Below are 26,074 nucleotides of genomic sequence, written 5' to 3'. Positions count from 1 at the left end.
CCTTTGGGTTAATATTCCTGCAGCGTGTAGAGGAAAAGTGTGGGTTCCACATGTCTAAAAGGGAGAGGTGTCCCTTCATACCACAGTTCAAAGAAAAGTAAATCAACGTACATACGTCATGATTTACATCCCAGAGATTCATTTTCTTGTGGCATACTCAGTAAATCTATAATGGAATAGTAACTATAATATAATCAATGAAAGACTTGGGCATTCAATCAGTGTACACCAGACAACAAACTGTGTGAGTACAAATGGGTATCTAGGCATGGTGTGCAGTCCCTCTCTACGAGCAGACGTAGACAGCCCCAGAGAACTGACAATAGGCTATTGGCTAACCTGATGCTTATCTTGCTTTGCAGTTCTGGCAGTTGTTTAATGCAATCACCCTGTTCAAACTAACAGACCACCCAGAGTGTAAAGAATGGCAGGTAAGCACAGCATGAGTGAGGTTTATCCATGAGTTATATCAGGAGGCTTTCGGTTTACAATCGGGGCTCTCTGCAAGGACTTAATTAATGCACGAATGCGCACTTTAGGACAATGCTATAGGGAACTCCTTTACTGATAAGCGGGAGGTTGGGCACTGGGTCGGAGAATGCTGTACAGTTGATGAGCAATGCCTGGTTGTGGAAGACCTGCCTCTTTACACGAGGGATAGGAATTTCAATCCACATTCTCCTGATTGAGACAGCTCAGTGCAATGCTGGGTGCCTGCTGTTGTGAGGGCAAGGAAACCAATATAATTTCAACACTGTTATAAAATCAGTGATTGATTTACCAGACAAAAATTTAATGTCGTTTCAACCACCTCCATTTCTGCTGGTGTCCCAGCCCTGAAACACTTAGTTTCTCCTTCTACAGTTGCTGCCTGACTCTTTCCAACATCTCTTATTTTTGTCACAACTTTTGAAAACCTTTATATAAAAAAAAAGTAGAACAGTTAAATGTAAAGCAATACTCTGAGATTTGACTGTTAATAAATCCCAGCCCCACATCCCACAAATACTAGCAAGAGTTTTCACACTGTTAGCTCTGCACTGGCTGTAGGATTTAGACCATAAGACACAGGAGCAGGATTGGGCCATCTGGCTCATCGAGTCTGCTCCGTCATGCAATCATGGCTGATCTTTTTTTTAATCTCCTCCTCAACTCCAGTTCTCAGCCTTTTTCCTGTAACCTTTATTGCCACATCCAATCAAGAGCCTATCAATCTCTGCCTTAAATACACCCAACAACCTGGCCTCCACAGCTGCATGTGGCAACAAATTCCACAAGTTCACCATCCTTTGGCTAAAGAAATTTCTCTGAATCTCTGTTTTGAAAGGGCACCCCTCTATCCTGATGCTGTGTCCTCTTGTTCTCGACTCTCTCACCATGGGAAATATCTTTCCCACATCTACTCTGTTTAGGCCTTTCAACATTCGAAAGGTTTCAATGAGATCCCCCCTCATCCTTCTGAATTCCATGAGTACGGACCCAGAGCCATCAAACGTTCCTCGTATGATAACCCTTCTGTTCCTGGAATCATCCCTGTGAACCTCCCCTGGACCCTCTCCAATGCCAGCACATCTTTTCTAAGATGAGGAGCCTAAAACTGTTCACAATACTCAAGGTGAGGCCTCACCAGTGCCTGATAAAGCCTCAGCATCACATCCTTGCTCTTGTATTCTAGATCTCTTGAAATGAATGCTAACATGGCATTTGCCTTCCTCACCACTGACTCTACCTGCAAGTTAAACTTCAGAGTGTTCTACACAAGGACTCACAAGTCCCTCTGCATCTCAGGTTTTTGGATTTTCTCCCTGTTTAGAAAATAATCTGCACATTTATTTCTACTACCAAAGTGCATGACCATGTATTTTCCAACATTGTATTTCATTTGCCACTTTCTTGCCCATTCTCCTGTCTAAGTCCTTCTGCATCCTACCTGTTTCCTCAACACTACCTGCCCCTCCTCCAACCTTCGTATCATCTGCAAACTTGGCAACAAAGCCATCTATTCCATCATTTATATACAGCACAAAAAGAAATGTCCAAAACCGACCCCTGCTGACCTTAATAGTCACTGGCAGCCAACCAGAGAGGGATCCTTTTATTCCCACTTGCTGCCAGTCAGCCAACGTTCTAACCATGTTCGTAACTTTCCTGTAATACTATGGGCTCTGAACTTGGTAAGCAGCCTATGGGTGGCACCTTGTCAAAGGCCTTCTGAAAGTCCAAATATACAACATCCACTGCATTCCCTTTACCTATCCTACTTGTGATCTCCTCAAAGAATTCCAACAGGTTCGTCAGGCAGGATTTTCCCTGAAGAAAACCATGCTGACTTTGCACTATCTTGTCCTGTGTCACCAAGAACTCCATCACCTCATCCTGAACAATTGACTCTTAACGTCTTCCTAACCACTGAGGTCAGGCTAACTTGTCTATAATTTCCTTTCTGCTGCCTTCCCCCTTTATTAAAGAGTGGAGTGACATCTACAATTTTCCAGTCCTCTGGTACCATACCAGAATTTAGTGATTTTTGAAAGATCATTTCTAATGCTACTACAATCACCAATGCTACCTCTTGCAGAAACCTAGGGTGCAGTTCCTCTGGTCCTGGTGGTTTATGGTGCCTTTATGTCTTTCAGCTTTTTGAGCACCTTCTCTCTTGTAACAGTAACTGCACCCACTTCTCTTCCTTCACACACTACATCAGGCATACTGCTGGTGTTTTCCACAGTGAAGACTGACACAAGATGCTTATTTAGTTCATCAGCCATATCATTCTACACTGTTATTATTTCTCCTGCCTCATTTTCTAGCAGTTCCATACCCATTTTCATTCCTCTTTTATTTTTAATGTATTTGAAAAAACTTTTACAATCCACTTTAAAATTAGCTAGCTTGCTTTCATATTTCATCTTTTCCCTTCTAATGAATTTTTAGTTGCTCTCTGTGGGTTTTTAAAAAAACTTCCCAATCCTCTATCTTCCCACTAAATTTTGCTTTGTTGTATGCCTTTTCTTTTGCTTTTACAATAGCTTTGACTTCCCTTGTCAGCCACGGTTGTTCTATTTTACTATTTGAGTGTTTCTTCATTTTTGGAATACGCATGTCCTGTATCTTTCTCATTTTTCCCAGAAACACACGTCATTACTGCTCTGCTGACATCCCTGCCAGCAGCTCCTTCCAATTTACTTTGGCCAACTCCTCTCTCATACCACTGTAATTTCCTTTACTCCACTGAAATACTGCTACGTCAGACTTTACTTTCTCCCTATCAAATTTCAAGTTGAACACAATCGTATTGTGATCACTGGTTCCTAAGGGTCCTTTTACCTTAAGCTCCCTCATCATCTCCGGTTCATTACATAACACCCAATTCAGGATAGCTGATCCCCAAATGCTCTTAAAAAGCCATCTCTTGGGCATTTAACTCTCTCCCTAGAGATCAATTACCAACCTGATTTTTCCCGATCGACCTGCATATTAAAATCTCCCATGACTACTATAACATTGACCTTTTGACTTGCCTTTTCTATTTCCTGCTGTAATCTGTGGTCCACCTCCCAGCCACTGTTCGGAGGCCTGTATATAACTGCCATCTATGTCCTTTTACCCTTTACCATCACGTTAGTTCGTCCACTATCAACTCTGCCCTCCATCGAGTCTCCCGTATTTCACGCACCTCTGCCCTCACCCCATCCCCCCGCCAGCCCACCAGGGAGAGAATCCCCCTCACCTATCACCCTACCAGCCTACAGATCCAACGTATAATCCTCCGTAACTTCTGCCATCTCCTATGGGATCCCACTACCAGACACATCTTTCCCTCCCGTCCCCGTCCCCCCACTCTCGGCTTTCCGCAGGGATCGTTCCCCACGCAACTCCCTTGTCCATTCATTCCCCCCCACTGATCTCCCTCCTCACCGACCTCCCTCCATCCCTGCAAACGGAAGAAGTGCTACACCTGCCCCCACACTTCTTTCCTCACCACCATCCCAGGCACCAGACAGTCCTTTCAGGTGAGGCACCACTTCACCTGCGAGTCAACTGGGGTGATATCCTGTATCCGGTGCTCCCGATGTGGCCATTTATACATTAGGGAGACCCGGCGCAGACTGGGAGACCGTTTCACTGAACACCAGCACTCAGTCCTCCAGCAGTGGCGGGATCTCCCTGTGGCCACACACTTCAATTCCACAGACCACTCCCACTCCAATATGTCTGTCCATGGCCTCCTCTACCGTCAAGATGAGGCCACACGCAGATTGATGGAGTAATACCTTATCTCCCGCCTAGGTAGCCTCCTACCTGCTGGCATGAACATTCAACTCACTGACCTCCGTTGATACCCCTGCCCCCAACCCTTACCTCATCACTATCTATAATTTTAGTCTGGTTCTCTTCCTCTTCCCCCCCTCACTATAATCTCCCCCCAGCCCTACCTTTCTTACTCTTATTTCCCATAATTCTTCACCTTCCCCCAGCCCATTTACCTTCAGCCTATCACTTCCCAGTTCTCTACTTCATCCCTCCCCCACTTCTTATCCTTGCTCGACCATCCCATGTTACTTCACTCCTGATGAAGGGTTTCGGCCCGAAACGTCATCACTACCTCCTCCCATAGATGCTGTCTGGCCTGCTGAGTTCTGCCAGCATTTTGTGTTTTTATTTATTTCCAGCATCTACAGATTCACTCGTGTGTCCTTTTACCCTTACAGTTTCTTCACTCAACCCACAAGGATTCAGCATCTTCTGATCCTATGTCACATTTCTTATGTCTGATTTGTTGCTGTTCTTTACCAGTAGAGCCACACCATCCCCTCTGCCTACCTTCCTATCTCTCTGATATAACATGTAACCGTGGACATTCAGCTCCCAGCTACAACCATCTTTCAGCCATGATTCAATGATGGCCACATCATACCTGGCGATCTGTAATATTGCAACAAGATCATCCACCTTATTTCTTACACAATGAACATTTAGATACAACACCATGAGTGCTGTATTTGCTATCCTTTCTGATTCTCTATCCCTCCTGATTTGATGCTCAGCCTGTTGGCTACCACTAAGTCCCATCACCTGCCTGCTCTTCCTGACAATCTGACTGCACGCTGTCCTTTTTTACCATCCGCCCTTTCCACCTCCCTGTCAAGTTAGCTTAAACCCACCCCAACGGTTCTAACACACCTGCCCGCGAGAATATTGGCCTCCCTCATGATTTAGTTCATCCCTGGCCACTAACCACAGGGATTGTCAGTAGCTTCTCCCTGGCAAAGACTCTAGGTCAGGGGCACTTAGCCTTGACACATAACAGAAGTGGGGGTGATTCACTTGGCAGAAGTCAGATCGGTAATGGCAGAGTTGCAGCTGTTCGGTGATGCAAGGACATTTGGCTGGAGTTCTACTGACTGTGTACTGACGTCAGTATGGAGTATTGTGTTCAGTACTGGTTCTCTTGCCTAATAAAAGATAGAAGCATCACTGAGGGACCCTGCAATGATTCTTTGACATATGGAGTGGTAAGCTTAGAGACATTCTCCAGATTAGATGCATGAAAGATGTTCTCTTTGGCTGAGAATTTCAAAACCAAAGGTTAGTCTCAGAATTAATAGATAAGATTGTGATGCAGTTATGGAGCTAGATTTCTTCACAGGGTGGTGAATGTTGCAAATTGAATGTCCTAGAAAGCTCTGGTGACTCGGTCGTTATTTCGAATCAATTCGTGTACAGGGAATGGGAGCTGAGGTGGTTCAGCCATGATCTTGGAAGTTATGATTTGCTTGAAGGGCCAGGTGGCCAACTCCTGTCTGTGATTTTTGTGTTTTGTACTCTTTAGAACTGCAGTTTTTCAAGAACGTTCTAATTAAGGCATATATCTGTGCAAGTTCTGGGATGAATAACAGAGAAAAGAGGCTTAATAATAATCTTTCATTTAAATTTCTGGAAGAGAAGGCCCCTATAACCATGTCCTGCAGCCAGTGCCCTGGGTGAGTTATCAGTAGTTGTAGTAGATGAGTGAACTTTCCACTCACAAATTAGCCCTCCTCCAGTGAGATTGATGGTCTCTGTTTTCTGCGGAGACAGTTTGGCTAATTAGCTGTTCTTCTTCTGCACTGGAGAAGGCAAATCCATGACTGCCGTTTGGAAATATTACTTTTTCTCTACCAGTTTCATCCTGGTGGGATCTGGGGTTAGTCTGGGAGGTTTATGTAAAGACCTGTGGTTGTGACTCGATGCCAAAAATGCCCACAAGGTGTATCCAACAAGACTTTTGTTCAGTTGCACATTGCTGCCTAGGGGCAGCTGTTCTGGGACGAGGAGTGTTGCTGGAGAAGGCATGTACATAAGGGGCCTGTATAGATGCTTTGTATGGATTTCCTCAAGTATAATGTTTGAGTGGTAACCCAGCATGGAAAAACGCACCACGTTGATCTCTGCAGTTTTAATTATTTCACTAGGGGCTCCCGCAGTGAGTGAGGAGCCTTGTGGGAACATCATACACTGAGCTGCTACACCTATAAGTGTGCATGGCCCAGACATGTGGGTTACATTGACAAGATAAAGTCAGAGCCAAAATATGCCCTTCAGCTCAGTGTCTATGCTGAGCTAATACGATCTTGCCAACAACTTACTCAGATAACTTTAAACCTATTGCTTGTTCTTCCCAACCCCTAACTGCCAGATTTGAGGACAACTTGGCCCTATTTCTATCAAATTATAAAGATTGATGAATTTAATAAATCCCAAACGGATTGGTGGGAGAATTATTTAAAGGTTAGAGTTATTTTGCCTTCAAGAGGCTAACAACAGGTGGCTTTTTAAAACTCTTGTAGTTTCTCTCATTTCTCTCCACTCATCTTTGTTGCAGGTTTCCATGTGTGGGATGACATTTCTTGTCCTCTTCCTTGGAAATTTCCTTACAACAGTCCGTGTTATTTACCAGAAGCAGAAACAGAGGGGGGAAAAGGCCAAGAAACAGTTATGAGACGGAAGGAAGACCAAGATCTGGGCTGGTTATTGTCACAACCCAGTGAAATGCAACAGTTTAAATACACTGTGTTGTGTTGTAGCTTTCTCCTGTTCACTGCCCCTTACCTATTCTTGCTGGGTCCCACAACAGATGAACAAGTAGGTGTATGCATGCAGAGTATATCAGTTCATGAACTGACTCTTAAAATGACCTCCAAATAAAGTTGTACAGACCCACTCGAGCACCACAGAAGTACAGTCGTGCTTATTAAGTCCTATTCTTTATCATTATAGTGGTGGTGAAACGACTAGAGGAGCCACTGTACAACTAAACTTAACCAGCAATGCATTTTCACCCATTCCACATCCAGTACAGTTTGGACTTCCACGTATGTGCAGAAACATGAAGTTCACCCCACCTCCAGAGAGGGGCTGGATGCATCTGATCAAGTTTACATTGGAATGGTTTTGCTGTCATGGATAAAAAAAAACTGTATTGTACTTGAAAACTAAAGTTTATTTCAAAGAGCTTTTAAATGTCTCCTTCAGGGTTATTTAGAAACTGTACAGATGCCAAATCTCTTCTCAGGCTTCAAGTGGGTATAGGTATTGATTATAACCAACATTTTGATGACGAACTGACACCTTCAGAGATGATGCCTGGGCAAGCCTAGTCTGGTGGTATTTACACCTCTGTATTCTATCCCTGATTGGATGAGGGCCAACCAATCAGGTTTCCACTCTCCCTTGTTTACCACTGAATTCCAGTTCTTTCTTAAAGACCTTTGTTAAAATTCTTTCCCTCTAGTTTTATTTCAATGGCTTCCTTTACCAGGTGGTTCCAAAAGCCATTGGTGCGGCTCAGTAGTTTTCTGCTGACAAAGTAAATCCTACGGCCATCGCAAATAAAGTGTTCGGTACCATCAATTTCTCTAGGTAACCCAAACAGATACACCTCCTGTGCTCCTTGATGCGGGGGGGGGGGGGGGGGGGAATAGAGGTGGTTTGCACCATCACAAGGAATTTTGTAAACACTGGCCGTCCTGAGTGCCAGGTAAGCTGTGACTTGAGCTTCCTTGCAGGTGTGTGGATAGTATTAATCTGGTATTTCTTTAGGATTCTGGTGATCCTTCCAGCGAGTATCAGCCAGACAGGATGCACAGTGGAAACCCACATTAAGGAGCACGTGAGGTGTATCTATTTGGGTTACCTGGAGAAATTGGCGGTAGCAGAACACTGCCCGAGGATGACTTTGACTGTTGTGCCGCGCCAGTGGTTTTGGAACCACCTGGTAAAGGAAGGCATTGAAATAAAACTAGAGGAAAAGAATTTTAACAAAGTCTAATTAAGAACTGTAATTCAATTGTAAGCTAGGTGGGAGAGAGAAACCTGATTAGTTAGTCCTCATTCAGTCAGGAGGGATGAAAACGGGTATAAATGCCACCAGCCTAGACTTACCCAGGCATCATCCTTGAAGATAATGGCAGAGTTTGTGAGAAATGTTGGTTGTAATCGATACCTGTACCCAGCTTGAAGCCAGAATAGAGTTTATCATCATATACATAGGGAAAACACTAGATCCTTTTTGTACAGAAGCTTAATATAACTTAAGAGCAGGTATCCAGTTATGGGCTCTACTCCAAGCACACAAATTTTCAAGACACTGGGTGCCAAGGGTTGGCTTGTACCTTTCTAGAAGGTTAGAGAAGACTATGTGGTGAGCCAGCAGCAACTGTTTCAACAAAATCCACCTCTCCAATGCTGGAAGTCTGACTCAGGAGGGCAGGTGCATCAATGGAAATAGTTAACAAGTCAATGGCCTTCCATCAAAAAACAAATTGGATGAGTGCTTCACACAAGAGGAGGGAAGGATGTATGCTAAGGGGAACTCTCCCCACCAGATCAACCTACCCACTTTGGAAAGACTAGCAGACAGATGGATTAGGGTGAGATTGTGGAAAAAGATTAACCATGAATTGGCTAGCATTTTCCAAAGTTAAAAAACAAAAGATCTGATGTGAAACAAACAACACACACAAAATGCTGGTGGAACACAGCAGGCCAGGCAGCATCTATAAGGAGAAGCACTGTCGACGTATCGGGCCGAGACTCTTCGTCATGGCCCGAAACGTCAACAGTGCTTCTTATAGATGCTGCCTGGCCTGCTGTGTTCCACCAGCATTTATGTGTTGTTTGAATTTCCAGCATATGCAGATTTCCTCATGTTTGGTGTGAAACTTAACTGTTCCTCTCTTTCCAGAGCAGTTGCCTGACCTGCTGAATGTTTCCAACATTGCTTTTGTTCAAGCAATATTTTTTCAGGACACGGTCATAGCTCAAGGTCTCACTGATAAGGTTCTTAACTGGATAGAATGGCTTTACCTTTTGATAATTTAATCAATGGTCAGCTTCAAATAAATTTTCTTAAAGAAAAAAATGGCTGTGTTATTGGGATTGGGATTTGCATTCACACACAAAAACAACACAGAATACACCTTTTATTGGTTATGGTCTTTGGCAGGTACCCCTGTACATCTTTGTCTCCATAAGCAGTTTTGAATTCTAGGAATTTTAACATTTGTTGTTGCCTATTTGAACACACCAAATTTCCTGTACAGTACAACCAGTGTTTTAGCACCTCTTTGAACTTTGATAATAAAATCTACTTTGCAGCTAGCAGGTACAATGTACATATGTTACCATATACAACCCTAAAGCTCATTTTCTTGTGGGCATACTCAACAAAGCTCAGAAAAGTACAAAAAAATCAATGAAAGTGGTCTTTCTGGAACATAAGGTGCAATGGATACTACATTTTGAGTATTCTTCATTCATCACTACAGGCAGTGAGGAAAGTTACAGTAGCTTGGGCCCCAAGTGGTCAGTCAAGAAATTAGTCCGGGATATTTGTAGACCTTTTTTAATCATTTAAGACAAATTACATGATAATAAGTCTACACATACACAAAGCATCATGGAAATGTTAGGAACAAAAGTTAGAGGTGGATAAAAATATTCAGTCAAAGGAAGAGATTAGAAAATGTACAATGGATGTTGTGCTTGCCTAGTGTCTAGAAAAATAAATTCACTAGTAATAATGTAGCTAAGGCTTTGCATTAATATATACTGGCAATTTTGATGGTTTAATGTACAAAAGGTTAATAAATGTCCAGAATCCTACATTACAGTACTCTGTAGACAATGATTTGACAACATGCATATGTATCCAACTGGCTCAGAATGATTCTGCTAACAGGAAAGTTATTTTCTAAGTTAACATTAAATTGTGATGCAAAAGGCCCACAGATGCAACTGGACTTTTCCCACTGAGCCTCGTCACTCAAAGATGTCTCAAATTTGCTGATGATACTAAGCTGGATGGCAGTGTGACATGTGATGAGGATGTTAGGAGAATTCAGGGTGACTTGGATAGGCTGGGTGAGTGGGCAGATACTTGGCAGATGACGTTTAATGTGAATAAGTGTGAGGTTATCCACTTTGGGAGTAAGAACAGGAAGGCAGATTATTATCTGAATGGTGTAGAGTTAGGTAAATGAGAAATACAAAGAGATCTAGGACTCCTTGTTCATCAGTCACTGAAGGTGAATGAGCAAGTACAGCAGGCAGTGAAGAAGACTAATGGAATGTTGGCCTTTATTACAAAGGGAATTGAGTACAAGAGCAAGGAAATCCTCTTGCATTTGTACAGAGCCCTGGTGAGACCACACCTGGAGTATTGTTTTGGTCTCCAGGGTTAAGGAAGGACATCCTGGCTGTACAGGAAGTGCAGCGTAGATTCACGAGGTTAATTCCTGGGATGTCTGGACTGTCTTACGCAGAGAGGTTAGAGAGACTGGGCTTGTACCCACTGGAATTAAGGAGATTGAGAGGGGATCCGATTGAAACATATAAGATTATTAAAGGATTGGACAAGATAGAGGCAGGAAATATGTTCCAGATGCTGGGAGAGTCAGTACCAGAGGACATGGTTTAAGAATAAGGGGTAGGTCATTTAGGACAGAGTCAAGGAAAAACTTCTTCTCCCAGAGAGTTGTGGGGGTCTGGGATGCACTGGAAGGCAGTGGAGGTCAATTCTCTGGATGCTTTCAAGAAGGAGCTAGATAGGTATCTAATGAATAAGGGAATCAAGGGATATGGGGACAAGGCAGGAACTGGGTATTGATAGTAGATGATCAGCCACGATCTCAGAATGGCGGTGCAGGCTCAAAGGACCAAATGGTCTACTTCTGCACCTATTGTCTATTGTCAATCAAAATGGGAAAAATAGCAAAGCCCCAACATTGCTGAGCACTCAGACCAGCTCAGTCTAGTGGGCAGCTTTACGTAGCATAGTATGCTAACCAATTGAGCAGCTGACTCTGACTTTTCACAAGGGAATGAATCATCTCCCCACAGTATTTGCTAAAAGGTAAAACACCATCATATTTATAAGAGATAAATATCTCTTGGCTGTTCTCCAACTTTGAAATCAATGAACTTATGGTTCTCTAAACTTAATTTCATTCATTTGCTGAGCAATGCCATTCTAATTTTCCAGCCACAGCTAGAACCAGCTGAACCAATGCAAGGTCGAATGCCCCCTGCGCATCAACAGATCCACTTGCATCCCTCTATCATGTCAGGATCTCAAAGTAATGAGACATTCAGAACTGAATAAAGGATGTGTGCTGTATGTCTCAGTGGTCACATGTAAAGTTTTCCTCCAAGCTCCCATTCATGTTAAATTGAAGAAGCATTTCAGATGTTGTTTTGGATTTGATCTCCAACTCTTTACAACCTACAGGTCCATAAAAAAAATCAAGTCAAACTAGTACAGAATCTCTTGGGCCAAATTTCTAGTGGGTGTATATTACTAAACCCTAATACCAATTGATCAGCTGGACATTGTAAAGCTTTTAATATTAAAGCTCAATTTTGGGTTTTTCATCAATTAGAAAGGGCTCAATTTTTTAAATTTGGTTAGAATATAGCTACAAGGTACTGGACAAAATTCTACTCTCATGTCATTAAAATACAAAATGAAAAATCTAACAATACATAAACAACTGACGAGATTTTAAACATAAAATAATTTTATTTTTTATAAAGAACGAAGTGCTGGAACCCAATTGAGATCTCTAAAAACATTTAAGGTAGGTCTCAAAATAAGCCACTATAAATGCAAATTACAAGAGATTGAGAAGAAATTTTATTCAGACTAGTGAGATTGTGGACGTGATGCAAGTGGGCACCAATATATAGGAGAGTTATGGAAATGTGTTGATTGGTTGAAAGACCAGCTGCTGACACACTAGGGTGCAATCACAGAACAGACAATGTAATTACTGTATTACAATGCAATTTAAGCACGCTTCCCAAATGACAGGTGAAGAACAACTAAGAAGCCTCAAAGGAATTGTAGGGTTCCTGTGTTCTCCAACATATTCTGGCAGTGAGGATGGAAGAGCCAGTCTGTCGATCCTACTGGCTGTGCATATCAGATGGGAGGAATTTTAGCGAGGCTAACACAACCATTTCAAAACACTTAATATCAATTACATTCTGCTCGAATCATTAGCAATTGTAGAGCTGCTTGTCACAATGTTGTTAAATGTATTGTGCCCTTGTCACAATCCATTTCTATCTTAAACAGTTAACAACATAAGTCCTCCCCGTTGTTTTGGCACTAGACAACACTTCTCCTCCATATTCACATTGACCATTACAGACAGAAGGCATTACCCCTTCCTTTACACCTTCAACAGTGAGCAGCCCAAATTAACCACCCTTCCTGATGTATCCATGCCCTTTCTTAGTTTCCTCCTCAATCCACTTCTCATCTCCCAGACAGCTGTAATTTGACTGTTGATTTCTGGTCTTTTCAAGAACACTTCTTTGTGTATGTTCAATGTAGCGGTTAACACAATTGTTACCCTGGGAACACTGCTTATTTTCAGCCCAATTTCCTAAATTGTTGAAAATTGCATTTAGAAAGACTTCAGCAGAGTTATCAATAAAGCACACTATAATGGCATAAATTTGACTCTCATTGGGGTCCTACCCAATTCGACATGGCATTCAATTAACTAAGCCTGATCCAAACTAGGGCATCTAATTTGCCCAGTGATATTTTTTGTTCAAAAATAAACACTACAGAATTCAGTTACATCTTTTGTTCAGTTAGTGAATTCATTTTTTTTCTACCAGAGATTGCATCGATCAACTTTTTCCCTCCTTGTTCTGGAGAAGTTGACAACTGTCTTCATTAAAGTAAAACTGGGAAATTTAACATGCCTCTCCTGGCAATTCGCAAGTTAAAACAGTGGACAATGACAGATCAGCTGAAGACAGTATGCCTAATGTGTGACTGAACAACAGGAATTGAAGCAGTATGAAGAACATAGTAGAGTTCACTAAACAAAACAAAATCCTTACTACATATAAAAGGTTCAATAGACTTGTCAGCATATGGAAGCATAAATAGATATGATTCCATTTTTCTACACACAGGAAGGCTTTACACTTTAGTTCATTAACATATTGCATATCTACAATAAACAGATGATGGCACAAGGTCCTCCACCAAGAGAGGACCGCAACGTCGTCGTGGTTTGGAGGTTTGCTGCCTCAATGACCTGGAAGGCCCTGTTGGCTGGCTCTTGGTAAGGTCACCGTCATCCATATCAAACAGATCAAAGCTTAGCGGCCAGATTAAGAGTGGACCACTGGTCCTCCAGGTTCAGGGAATTAGCTCAGGGCTAACAACCCTGAGTGGCAAAGCAACATTGTTATGGAAATAGCAAAGAAGAATTTTCCTATATCTGAGTGTGACAGTATTCCTGAGTCTCCTCCTGGAACTGACATAACCGACAATAGTGAAAACTGAGTTACTGAAATGATGAAGGAAACCCTGAACACTGCTAGAGAGAGGACCTTCATTGCTGCACTAAATGCCACTAACATAACTGGCAGTAGAGTACAGAGGTACAAGGCACTCATATGGACTTCAACTGCTTAGTGAATTATCCTAATCTACAAAGCAAGTGTTTTTTCAAGCTCTGAGTCACAAATATTACTGAATCTGCAGGCATGTTTCTGTTGAGATCATTGTTGCAGGCAAGTAATACTAAAGTGCTTGAGAACAAAGTGAACACAGTTCAGAGGGTTAAAAATGTTTTTAAACAATGAAAGATCGAGTAATGACAAAACATTGTGTTTTGGACCAGGAATCCTAGTTGAAATAGCAAATATTGCCACAAAATTTCTACAATTATGAGTAGAGCGCATTTGTGGTAACCTTTCCCCCATCCCAATAATTTCATTACTCGTCTGATAAAGAACTATGAATGATCTCAAAATTGAGTGCCAATCAAGTCCACTCTTAATTTCAGAAATAGCCCATTAGTAATATTGTCCCTTTAGAACACCATTATGCCCAAAAGGGGCATAAGCATTAAAACAAAGGACAGAACCCATGAAAAATAACAAAAGTTGGAGAGACTGAGCAGAGAGATGTTGATGTTGAGAACTTGAAGGCAATAAAAGAATGAGAAGTGGCCAGAACTTCCCAGTGCAACAGCAAAAACAAAAACATGGACGCAAAGGCAAGTTATTCAAGGACCAGACTTGGGTTCCTAGCAGCCATCTCTCAAGAGAATTGGCACGTTCCTGATTAGAGAAGGAAATCTGTAAAGTCAATTTGAAAGTGAGCCAATTAAACCATTCAAAATGCTGGTGGAACACAGTAGGCCAGGCAGCATTTACAGGGAGAAGCGCTGTCGACGTTTCGGGCCGAGACCCTTCGTCAGGACTAACCGAAACACTTCTCCCTATAGATGCTGCCTGGCCTGCTGTGTTCCACCAGCATTTTGTGCGTGTTGTTGTTTGAATTTCTAGTATCTGCAGATTTCCTCGTGTTTGCAAAACAACGACTGAAGCTTTTGGAAACAAATGAAATTGTTTCTCATTTGCTAAGTATTCAAAACTTGATCCTATAAAAACTAATGCTTAAGTTATCCACCAGCGAAAGATTACATGTGCAACAGCAGATTTGAGCTGTGACAAAGAATTTTTTTTTTAAACTTGCTTATTGCAGCCAAGATTTTTTTTATAATATCAAATAAATGCCTGCCAAAAGCAACTAACTAAATCTTGACCTGCTTTCTGACGTTTGCCAGGTTTGACCTTCTCCAAGAATCAGTGAATTAATGATTTGATATTTCATAACGGGAAAATGTGGGAATTGCATCAGAGGCCAGTCAGAGTATGTGTGTAGGTCAGCCTTTGGACAATAACCTTCATTCAGATAGTGCCTGCAATTTCATCTGTTGTTGCATCACTCCAGCATTTCTACATTTCTATTTCATTTCCTTTTAATGCAAGAAAGGGACTGAGAGGCTCATCAGAAGCCATGAAGATCTCATTTTTGCTCTGTAGCATGGATATCATCTATGAAAGTACTGCAGCACTGTAGAATGGAAGAAGACCCTAACATGTTCCATTAACTTACAAGGTTTTAAGATGGAATGGGGGATTCCAGGTTGAAGCTTGTGCTGGATATTGTGTTTGCTAGACTTCTATTTTCCAATTGTCAATAGTGCCTAAAAACTTCCCAAAGTGAGTACCATAATCATAAGAATCTACTTATGATAAAAGGAAACAGTACATTAGAGACAACCATTCTGTTTCAAGAGAAGATCAAGAGCTCAATTATTCTAAGATCGTATACTGTAAATCAGCATAAATTAGTAATATTTCTATTTAGTTATAGTATATTAAATAAAAATTTGCAGGTTATGCCAAATTGAAAGGATGGAGAAAGCTCAGGGAGTAATCCAGTCTGATGACCTCATCCACCACCAGCTTTTTGCTCAAAATCAAAACAAAAACAAAATAGAAAGATATATAACTGTGTAAATGAAATGGCCTGCTCGATGTATGAAAACTGATTCTTCTAATTGAAAACGTGCTATTTTAATTGTTACTAGTTGTGTTTTCCCTACAATATCATTCAGTTATTTTATCTGAAACATTAAAAACTACAAGACCAATACAGAGGAAATTAACCTTAGGAGTTATACTCTGTTGTGTGTGGCAGCAGGCCAGTTTAAATAATTCTCATTAAAAACAGTTTGCCAGAATTTGAGTCTTTGTAATTCAAAATAATTTTTAAAAGTCAGTTACAGAAAGTATCTCATGTTAAATTTTGGTATTCATTCTGATGGAGCACAGCACTGAGTGTAGCACAAAGCTTTTCCTCCACAGATTCTACATTATGTTAAAATCATCACCTCATTCTTTAGTTTTAATGATCTTTGCATTGATTATTGTAGGTCACTAGCTGTGAACTACTGATATCCTATTCATTTGTACAATGCAGCAAAGGCTTACTGCCCCAATTTCCACCTTAACTCCACACGTCCGAAGAATAACGGCCTTTTGTCATCAGTTTCTTAATGTAATCAACAGCCTGGTCGTGCTTCATGTTTCCAAGCTCAGCAGCAATTTCATAGAATGTGTTCTGGACATCTCTTGCCATATTCTTTGCATCACTGAAATAAAAATAGAAAGCCTTGCATTTACATTGTACTTTTTCTAGCCTCAATAGATCCTAAATCACACTAGTCTTTTAAATACTTTAAAAACATAAGCACTCAGAAATTACTTTATCAGTTATGTGCCCTGATACATGCTGTATATTCTATACAATTCATATCTTCCCCCCCCCAAACAGAAATGTATCTAGGATTTCCCTTGATCCAGTTTAAGTGTGGAACTACATGCATCTCACACGCTCCACTTACCCACAGATGTAAACATGCCCATTGTCCTTGTGGATCAGATCCCACACATGTTCTTTATTTTTCTTCAATAAATGTTGGACATACACCTAAAGTTTTTTTTGAAGAAATCATTAAGAGGGGAAAACAGAGAGATAAAATGAATCACCCAAGACCACACAATATACAAAAGGACATTGCCACTGGCTCACTTTTCTCAAAGGTTTCCACCTCATTAAAGATCTAACTATTCTATTTCAATGTCTTATCTAAAAGCTAACTGTAACAGTAACTGACATTTATGTAGAACACGAAACACTTAAGAAAAACCCTCGAAGATACATCACGGGGCCATTACTAAACAAAATCTAATACTGACCTGAAGGAGGTAACATATTAGGAAAGGTAGTTGAACATCTGGTCAAGGAACTAAAGATTGCTTAGGATTAGAGGTGGATATATTTAGAGCTATGTGAATCATAGTAAGTGAAATTACATTTTCAAAAATTGTCCTAATTTTGCTTTCAACTAACTTCTGCCTCTCTAATGTTCAAATCTTAGTCTGTAGTTAACTAAGAGATTAAGCTTTCAATTACCCTTTTCTATTCACGTTAGTTTTCAAAGTCCCCAAACTTTTTGTGGAGTCTCCAGAACCAAATACAATTCTCAAGATGCAGTCCAAGATATAAGCACCCAACTTCAGCACCAAGGCACCTGACATACTGTACAGATTTGCTAATCTCATTCAACAATATTTTCATTTTCTAATTCACAGCAGGGATAAATTTGGGTTTTACTCTCAGATCACAGTTTCCATTAGTTAAATACTTGCACCATCAAATTTAAAAAAAAATGTCTATTATTTATCTTATTTCAACTGTTACATTTCCTTCCATGACAATCTGTATCAATCATGCTTGTCGACACTTTTAATGGCAGTGCTCTGGAAGCAGTTGTCACCCTCATCCCTTTAATGAAACTCCAGGGATTGATGCTGAAACCCTAATTCCTGCATTCAGAGCCCAACATAAACTGGTCAATTTTGTGGATGGAATCAGACAAACATTACCAAAAAAAAAAGGGTCATCTATTCTCGACTCTTTCAAAAAGCTCATTATTCACATCCAAATTTTATTTCAGATATTCAACAACTCAAGACTTTCATATCAAAATTTTATTTTCAGTGGATACAGTCGGCCCTCCTTATCTGCGAATTCAACCAACCGCGAATGGCGAAAACCCGGAAGTGCTCTTCCAGCACTTGTCATTCGAGCATGTACAGACTTTTTTTTCTTGTCATTATTCCCTAAATAATGCAGTATAACAACTATTTTACAAAGCATTTACATTGTATTAGGTATTATAAGTAATCTAGATATGATTTAAAGTATACAGGACGTGCATGGGTTATCATGGATCAGGATTGAAAAAATCATAAGTTCTCTTACTAAGTATATTGGAACAGGTACATCCGGTATTATTTAGCATCAGTTAGTCAAATGTTTGTCTTAGTATATATTTTACCTTTCTATGCATATAAAACGCTTAAGAACGTATGTTTTAGCACCGGGCTTGGGAACAGAAGTTCCCGAGTTTGATCCAGTGACAGATCGCTCCCAAGTGTGCTCTCCACCGTGCTGGGTTGATATGGAGGATCAAAAACCCAAAACCCAATAATTAAACCACTGTGTTGCTTAGTAATAATTGTAGCTTTCATCGGGACAGAGCCTTTCTCACTTTATCCTTTAAAATTGTTCCAATCATTGACCGATGTAGCCCAACGCTTTTCCAATGACCGATGGTGTTTCACCTCTTTCCGATCTCTTTATTATTTCCACTTTATTTTCAATCGTGATCGTGATTATTTTCGTGAACAGAAACGCTGCAAATTCAGAGTTCTGGTGCCGGGTCCTAATGTCCACCACACTGAGACAGGTTAATTAAGGTCTGAGGTTCTGCTGGGTCCTAAGGTCCACTGCACTGAGACAGGTTGAATATGGGACTTCAGCATCCACGTTTTTTGGTATCCAAGAGGGGTCCCGAAACCAATCCCTCGCTGATAAGGAGGGCCTACTACTGTACATCTATTTCTTGGCCAAGGATGAACAATAGATTTAAAAACAGAACGGTAGATATCAGCAACAGAAAGAATACTTGATTTTCAAATATAACAGAGTTGCTTTTGAAATTCCAAATATAGCTTCTTTAAAAACTTTAGTTTTTAAACTTGATGTCATTGGCAATGCTGGCATTCAGTGACCCCCAGACTGTGGAGAATTTAAAAACTCAAGTATGTTGGAGTCAAAAATCAGTAGATTTCCTTCCCTGGAGGACAGCCCTGTAGTATTTTTTTGAAAATGTCAATTAACACTGTAACATATCACATTTATTTACAACTTGAATTTAAACACTCTTATTGCTACAAAATCATGCCTTTGGATCAAAATTCTAGAAATTAGGCTGCTTGCCCACATAACCTGACTTTACATAGGCAACCAATCTCATAACCGTTAGGAGTAAAATGGCACCAGCTGCAAACCCTGGGAGATAGCATTTTTAAAAACACATGGGAGGCTAGAAACAGGGACAGAGTATAGATTACATGTTTTCTGTTCAATTTACCTTCTCTGCCTGGTCCCTGGAGAATGCTACATGAAGTTGAGAGAGAACACCATCCTTCTGGAAGCCCTCCAGTTCTTCTTGATACAGATAGTCTTCATTCTTGTGTCGGCAGCCGTAGTACAGAACAGTCTCACCAACCTCCTTTCCTGTAAAACCAGATGGACAGGCCTGTCATCACTAATACCTTCCATAATCAGATATAAAGACCAATAAAAGCTTGAGGATTAACAAAAAGCAAGCAAAATAGCAAGCAATGAAAGCAGACTCAGTGACAGCTGGCAGGGATGTCAAATCAGCAAGAAGCCTGATAAAATGAGAAGTGGTGAATAGAACAAACTGGAGATAGCCAGCTGAATTTTTAGCTGAGATATTTGTTTTAGATTGGGTTTGTGTTTATTTGCTGCATTACAGCAATCTTTTCAAGCAGCCCAGTCACCATGGTGACTCAAGAATGTATTATATCTAATCCAGAAATGCAGGAGAGATGCCGCATGGCTTGGTGTCAGTATCTCTTCTAATGCAAATGAAAAGTGTCACAAAGTTCACGCCAACATTTAAATGAAGTAAATATGGTACAAACATGGAAAAAAGTGAGAACAGTTTCAATGGAGAGAACAGCACACTTCGAACATTTGAATGAAGAGCATTCGTATGTTATAAGGTCCTATTGCAAAGCTCTCAATTTACGTGACATTGATTGCTACTAGATTCAGTTACAGTGTGGAATAGGCCTTTCTGGGCATTACAGCCACGCTGCCCAGTAACCCCCAATTTAACCCTAGACTAATCATGGGACTTTTTGAATGACCTATTAACTTGCCAACAGGTACGTCTTTGGACTGCGGGAGGAAACAAGAACATCCAGAGAAAGTCCATCCATCCATAGGGAGGACACACAGAGAATAGAAACATAGAAATCTGCAGCACATCACAGGCCCTTCAGCCCACAATGTTGTGCCGGCCATGTATCCTACCTAGAAACAGCTTAGAATTTCCCTACTGCACAGCCCTCTATTTCTTTAAGCTCCATGTACCTATCTAAGAATCTCTTAAAAGACCCCAGTGTATCTGCCTCTAACACCATTGCTGGCAGTGCATTCCACGCACCCACCACTCTGTGTGTGAAAAACTTACCTCTGACATCCCCCTCATATCTACTTCTAAGCACCTTAAAACAATGCCCCTCATGTTAGCCCTTTCAACCCTGGGAAAAAGCCTCTGGCTATCCACACAAACAATGCCCCTCATCATCTTATACACCTCTCATCCTCCATCGCTCCAAGGAGAAAAGGCCAAGTTCACTCAATCTGTTCTCATAAGGCATGCTCCCCAATCCAGGCAACATCCTTGTAAATCTCCTCTGCACTCTTTCTATAGTATCCACATCTAAGATAATGTCAGAATTGAACTCTAAACTCTGATGCCACAATCTGCAATAGCATGTGCTACCATGGCATCCAAATGACTTCATATAAATTAAGTCATTATAAATGACTTCATTCTGTATTATACCATCTCTGAGAATCATCTTAACTCACAAAAAACAAATTGTCCCAATTCATGTCACAGAGCAACCACAATGCATTACAGCAAGGTATCAACAAAGAATAGAACAAGTACTTTTATTGACAGTACTGATCAGCAGAAAAAATTGCTGGCAAGGACACAGGACCACCTGAGGTTAATGTGTGCCATTGTTAGACTGGGATAAGAGAAACAGCATGTTTATCTATTTATTTATTTATTTATTTATTTCATACAGAGTGGAATTGGCCTTTCTGGTCCTTCGAGCTGTGCTGCCCACAACCCCTGATTTAACCCTAGCCTAATCACAATGACCAATTACCTACCAATTGGTATGTCTTTGGACTGCAGAAACTGGACACCCAGAGAAAACCAGTTACAGAGAGAACGCACAGACTCCTTACAGACAGCGGCAGGAACTGAACCCAGGCCACTGGTACTGTAAAGCATTGTTCTAACCACTATGCTACTGTGCCATCCAATAAGGAAATAGCAAAAACAAAATATTTAATTTCTCTATCTTCAGGAAACACAACACAGAAAACCTCTTGGAAACAGTGGTCCACAGGAACTGGGAAATTGTATCCTAGGGCTCTGCAGATGGCAGCTCTGGAGGAAATGAATGTTTGTATTACCATCTTCCCAAAGTTTCACTAGTTCCAGAATGGTTCACATTGATTGCACAGCAGCATATATAACCCCACCACCCAAGAGAGCTGAAAGAAAACAAGAAAACTGTAGACCAGTTAGCCTAACAGTTTAACAGAAGCAAAATATTTTAATAAGTACCACTAAAAAATTACACCTGGGTAGTAGCGACACTGATTTATGAAAAGGAAATCATGAATGATAAACCTGTTAGAATTTGAAGTTGGTGCAAAAAAGGCTGATGTATCTGGATGAGGTGCCACCTCAGATCATGTTACTGAGGGCAATACATCAACACAGATGGAGAATTGGTGAAGAAGAAAACAATAAGGAACAGGACAGTTTCAGATTTGGTGGATTGCGGGGATTGGTAGCGAGGTCTCACTAAGTTACAATGAACAATTTAAATGAGGGGACAAAGTGTAATATTGTATAACTAAGTTTACCAAAGATACAAACTGGATGGAAGTGCAAGCTGTGAAGAAGTTGAAGAAAGGCTTCAGGACACACAGACAATCTGTGATCGGACTAGGATGAAATTTAATGTGGAGTGCAAAATCACCTACATTGGAAGAAAAAATTGAAAGTCGTGTTATTTATAAGTGGCAAGCTGGCATTCAAAGTAATTTGATGTTTTTGCATAAAAACACTGGAAGTTAACATGCTGGTACAGTATGCTTAAAGGGTTCATGTGATAGATGCAAAGAAGTTAATCTTAAGTTGGGCATCCAGAATTAAGGACCTGATCATTCAGAACAAAATATTTACCCAGATGATGGTGAATCTTTGGAATTATCTAAATGAGCTGTGAAGACTCAGATGCAGAGGTGCATTAATGAAAGGATCAATTAAAATTCTTTTCCCCCCAATCTTGTTAACACAGGAAAGTGTTGGCGAGATTAAAAATAAAATCAGTTGTGATTACACAGAAGGATGGAGCAAGCAGAAAGGATAAACAACTATCTCCTGCTTTTATTTGCTGGGCTTGGGCTGCATCCTGACCAGCAGTGGCTGTGGGTCATTTGTGGGGACACTGTGTCCAGACCTTACAGCCACATTTTATAACCCCAGATCCCACAGCTCAGAATCAGAGCCACACCAGTCCTCAGAGGCAGCCTCTGCACATTACTTTGCATCTCATATCAAGGCCTGCAGCGGTGAGATTAGGTTAACTATTTCTGTGTTGGTGGGAGCTCCTGTGCAGGCATCAGTATGCAACAGTGGGAAGGAAAGGTTCTCTGCACAGTCAAGAACCCAAATAAAAATATAATGGCCTCTGTGACAGACTGCACTAGCATTCTTATTCGTTGCACTAAATAAGGCAGGCAGTAGTATGCAGGAGGGGGACATGTCATTAGGAATCATTTCAAAAGGAGCTAAAAAGAGTACAAGGAATGTCATAATCAACACAATGTCACTTACAGTGCAAAAAGAACAGTTGTCTGCAAACATTATGATATTCATCCTGTACCTTGTTGCTTCAGCCAGGCTCGTTCTTGAATAAAACCAACGAAGGGGAGCAATGCCTGTGCCAGGTCCGATCATGAGGATGGGCGTGCTAGGTTTGTAAGGCAGCCGGAACTGAGATTTTCTTACATACATTGGAACAGTGGGCTTGTGGCCGTTAACTGTCGGGCACTTTGTTTGCGCAGCCAGGTTGTTGCAACACCTCTGTTGGTACGACCCGCTTTAGATACATATTCCACCACAACCGCACAGATATGAACTGAATTAGAGTGAACCTAAAACAAACATTTTAAAACTATTTAAAATATGACATTAAAGAATACAAACTCATTAACAAATCATAGAAAATTAATTTACTAAATAAGGTGATGTTGATTGGTTAAGGATAAATAACCTGGAGCTGCTCTGTCTATCCCACTGTGTGGGTGCCCAGTTTTCTTCCCAGAAACTCAAGATGCATGGATTGGTAGATTGACTGGCTATAGCAAGTTACCAGCTATTGTAGGTGGATGGGGAGTTGATGGATACCAGTACACGTTAGTGTGATAATGGAGTTTGCTCAGAAGTGGTATAGAACCTTTGGGTCGCAAATCTTTCTGCTGTGGTGAACACAAGGTATAATTGAATAACAAGGAGCAAACACGAGGAAATCTGCAGATGCTGGAAATTCAAACAACACGCACAAAGTACTAGTGGAATACAGCAGGCTAGGCAGCATCTATAAGGGAGAAGTGCTGTTGACGTTTCGGGCCAAGACCCTTCATCAGGACTACCGAAAGGAAAGATAGTAAGAGATTTGAAAGTAGTGGTGGGAGGGGGAAAATGCGACACATTTCGGTTAGTCCTGACGAAGGGTCTCGGCCCGAAACGTCGACAGCACTTCTCCCTTATAGATGCTGCCTAGCCTGCTGTGTTCCACTAGTATTTTGTGCGTGTTGAATAACAAGGATTTGTGTTTCCCTGACCAAAGTAATGCTGCAACATCTGTTCAACTATCAGACAAGACTGTGACAAGACAAGACAAGACAGTACCATAAAGGTACTGCAGAGTAAATCATTCCCTGAGTAGTGTGCACAGGAGGGCAAAATTTAGTTGTGTCATGTGTCTGCTGTGATGCTTGAACCATCAAGTAGGAAATGTTGTTTTGAGTAGACTGCAGGTAGAAACACAGGCCTTAACTTCAATCAATTCTCCTCAGGCCACAGTGGGAAATTAAAGCAATCAGGTGTTCCCTCTGATGTCCAGTTTTCAAATGGGTTTTCCCAAGCAACCTTCATTAATTATTCAGCTTCTAGTCCCTGCAGAATAATGTCGGTGAGCTGCAAAGTCAGCAGGGTATCAGTCCTGGGATATAACACAGCGCCAATCATTGGACTAAATTAACTCAACTTAAAGAATCCATATTCAAACAAAACAGCTTTTACAGAAGATCATTGTTTATTTTTACTATTCTATATAAGAAAACATGCAATGAAGGGAAATGGTTTACCAGTGTGATGGGCAAACACCATATACAAACTGTGCTCTTAAATGGTCCTGAAAGTAAGTTGACAGTTACAATAAGCCGTATGAAAAAACAGCACATCCCACTGTCTATTCACCATAAAGCACAAATCTAGTTCAGTTTAAATGCTGATCAGTTTATCAGGTATTGCAATCAAAATTTACAATTATTCATCCATGCATTTTAAAAATGAAGTTTTAAAATTATTGATTTACTGTACTAAGCCATGTTATAAACCGCTTCCATGAATTACTATTCTTCTATAACATCAATAATCATTTGACAAGGCTTCTTAGCTCATCTCACCTTTGAAGATGAAGCAATGGAGTAGTAAGCGGGCCTGTAATCGGGGCAACAGCTCACAGAGATGATCAATGGGAGGGCGGAGAGACTTCAAGTCTTCCAGGATGGCCAGAATGTTCCTTCTATCTTCTACCACCCACTTTCAAGTATTGGGACTGAAAGACAACACAGTCACAGTCACTTATGAGCTGGTTCAATGGCTGCCTCCCATGCTGCCATTTTTTTAAATTGAGCCGACCATTCACTAAAATACATTAGCTTACATTGTACTGAACATATTGTTAGGGGTCACCCTAGTTTGAAAGGGGTCCAGAAGAGACCCTATGATCTGTGCTGCTATGGGGGGGGGGGGGGGGGAGAGGGAGGGGGGGAGAGGAGGGGGGGAGGAGGAGGGGGGAGAGGAGGGGGGAGAGGAGGGGGAGGAGGAGGAGGGGGGAGAGGAGGGGGGAGAGGAGGGGGGGGAGGAGGGGGGGAGAGGACGGGGGGAGGAGGGGGGGAGGAGGGGGGGAGGAGGGGGGGGAGGAGGGGGGGAGAGGAGGGGGGGAGAGGAGGGGGGGGGGAGAGGAGGGGGGAGGAGGGGGGAGAGGAGGGGGGAGAGGAGGGGGGAGAGGAGGGGGGGAGGAGGGGGGGAGGAGGGGGGGAGGAGGGGGGGGAGGAGGGGGGGAGGAGGGGGGGAGGAGGGGGGGAGGAGGAGGGGGAGGAGCGGGGGGAGAGGACGGGGGGGAGGGAGGACGGGGGGGAGGAGGGGGGGGAGGAGGGGGGGAGGAGGGGGGGAGAGGAGGGGGGGGAGAGGAGGGGGGGAGAGGAGGGGGGGGGAGGAGGGGGGAGAGGAGGGGGAGAGGAGGGGGGAGAGGAGGGGGGGAGAGGAGGGGCGGAGAGGAGGGGGGGAGAGGAGGGGGGGACGGAGGTAGGGGGGGAGAGGAGGGCGGGAGTGAGGAGGAGGGGGGAGAGGAGGGGGAGTGAGGGGGGAGGAGGGGGGGAGAGGAGGGGGGGAGAGGAGGGCGGGAGAGGAGGGGGGGAGAGGGAGGGGGGAGTGAGGTGGGGGGGAAGAGGTGGGGGGGATGAGGGAGGGGGGGGAAGAGGAGGGGGGGAGAGGACGGGGGGTGAGAGGACGGGGGGAGAGGACGGGGGGAGAGATGGGAGGCCGTCCAGTGCAATGAGAGACAGACAGAACTACTTGAAAGATATGATGTTGATGGTTCCGTCTGCGGGATAGTGGCGGGCACCTCAGCTCCATGCAGCCCTCGCGGTCCCCTCCTC

General features: G+C 42.1%; 1 protein-coding gene and 1 pseudogene across 2 annotated transcripts in view; one reads left to right on the top strand and one right to left on the bottom strand.

The window, feature by feature from the left end:
• tmem120aa (transmembrane protein 120Aa) overlaps positions 1-7,950 on the top strand; it is a 37,280-nt gene extending 29,330 nt beyond the window's left edge. Inside the window, exons 11-12 of one of the 2 annotated variants that reach the window (XM_059972995.1) lie at positions 363-431; positions 6,866-7,948. In XM_059972995.1, the coding sequence (XP_059828978.1) occupies positions 363-431; positions 6,866-6,982 (186 nt within the window). In that variant the 3' untranslated portion in view covers positions 6,983-7,948. Of the gene's footprint in view, positions 1-362; positions 432-6,865 lie in introns of both variants that reach the window. The other variant, XM_059972996.1, reaches the window with a different exon arrangement.
• A 1,499-nt stretch (positions 7,951-9,449) lies between these two features.
• Positions 9,450-26,074, bottom strand: part of LOC132395873 (NADPH--cytochrome P450 reductase-like) — a 116,680-nt pseudogene continuing 100,055 nt past the window's right edge.

Source organism: Hypanus sabinus, chromosome 6 (assembly GCF_030144855.1).
Source record: "Hypanus sabinus isolate sHypSab1 chromosome 6, sHypSab1.hap1, whole genome shotgun sequence".
NCBI lineage: Eukaryota > Metazoa > Chordata > Chondrichthyes > Myliobatiformes > Dasyatidae > Hypanus > Hypanus sabinus.
Note: the sequence above shows the minus strand (reverse complement) of the source record. Positions and strands in the feature narration are given on the sequence as shown.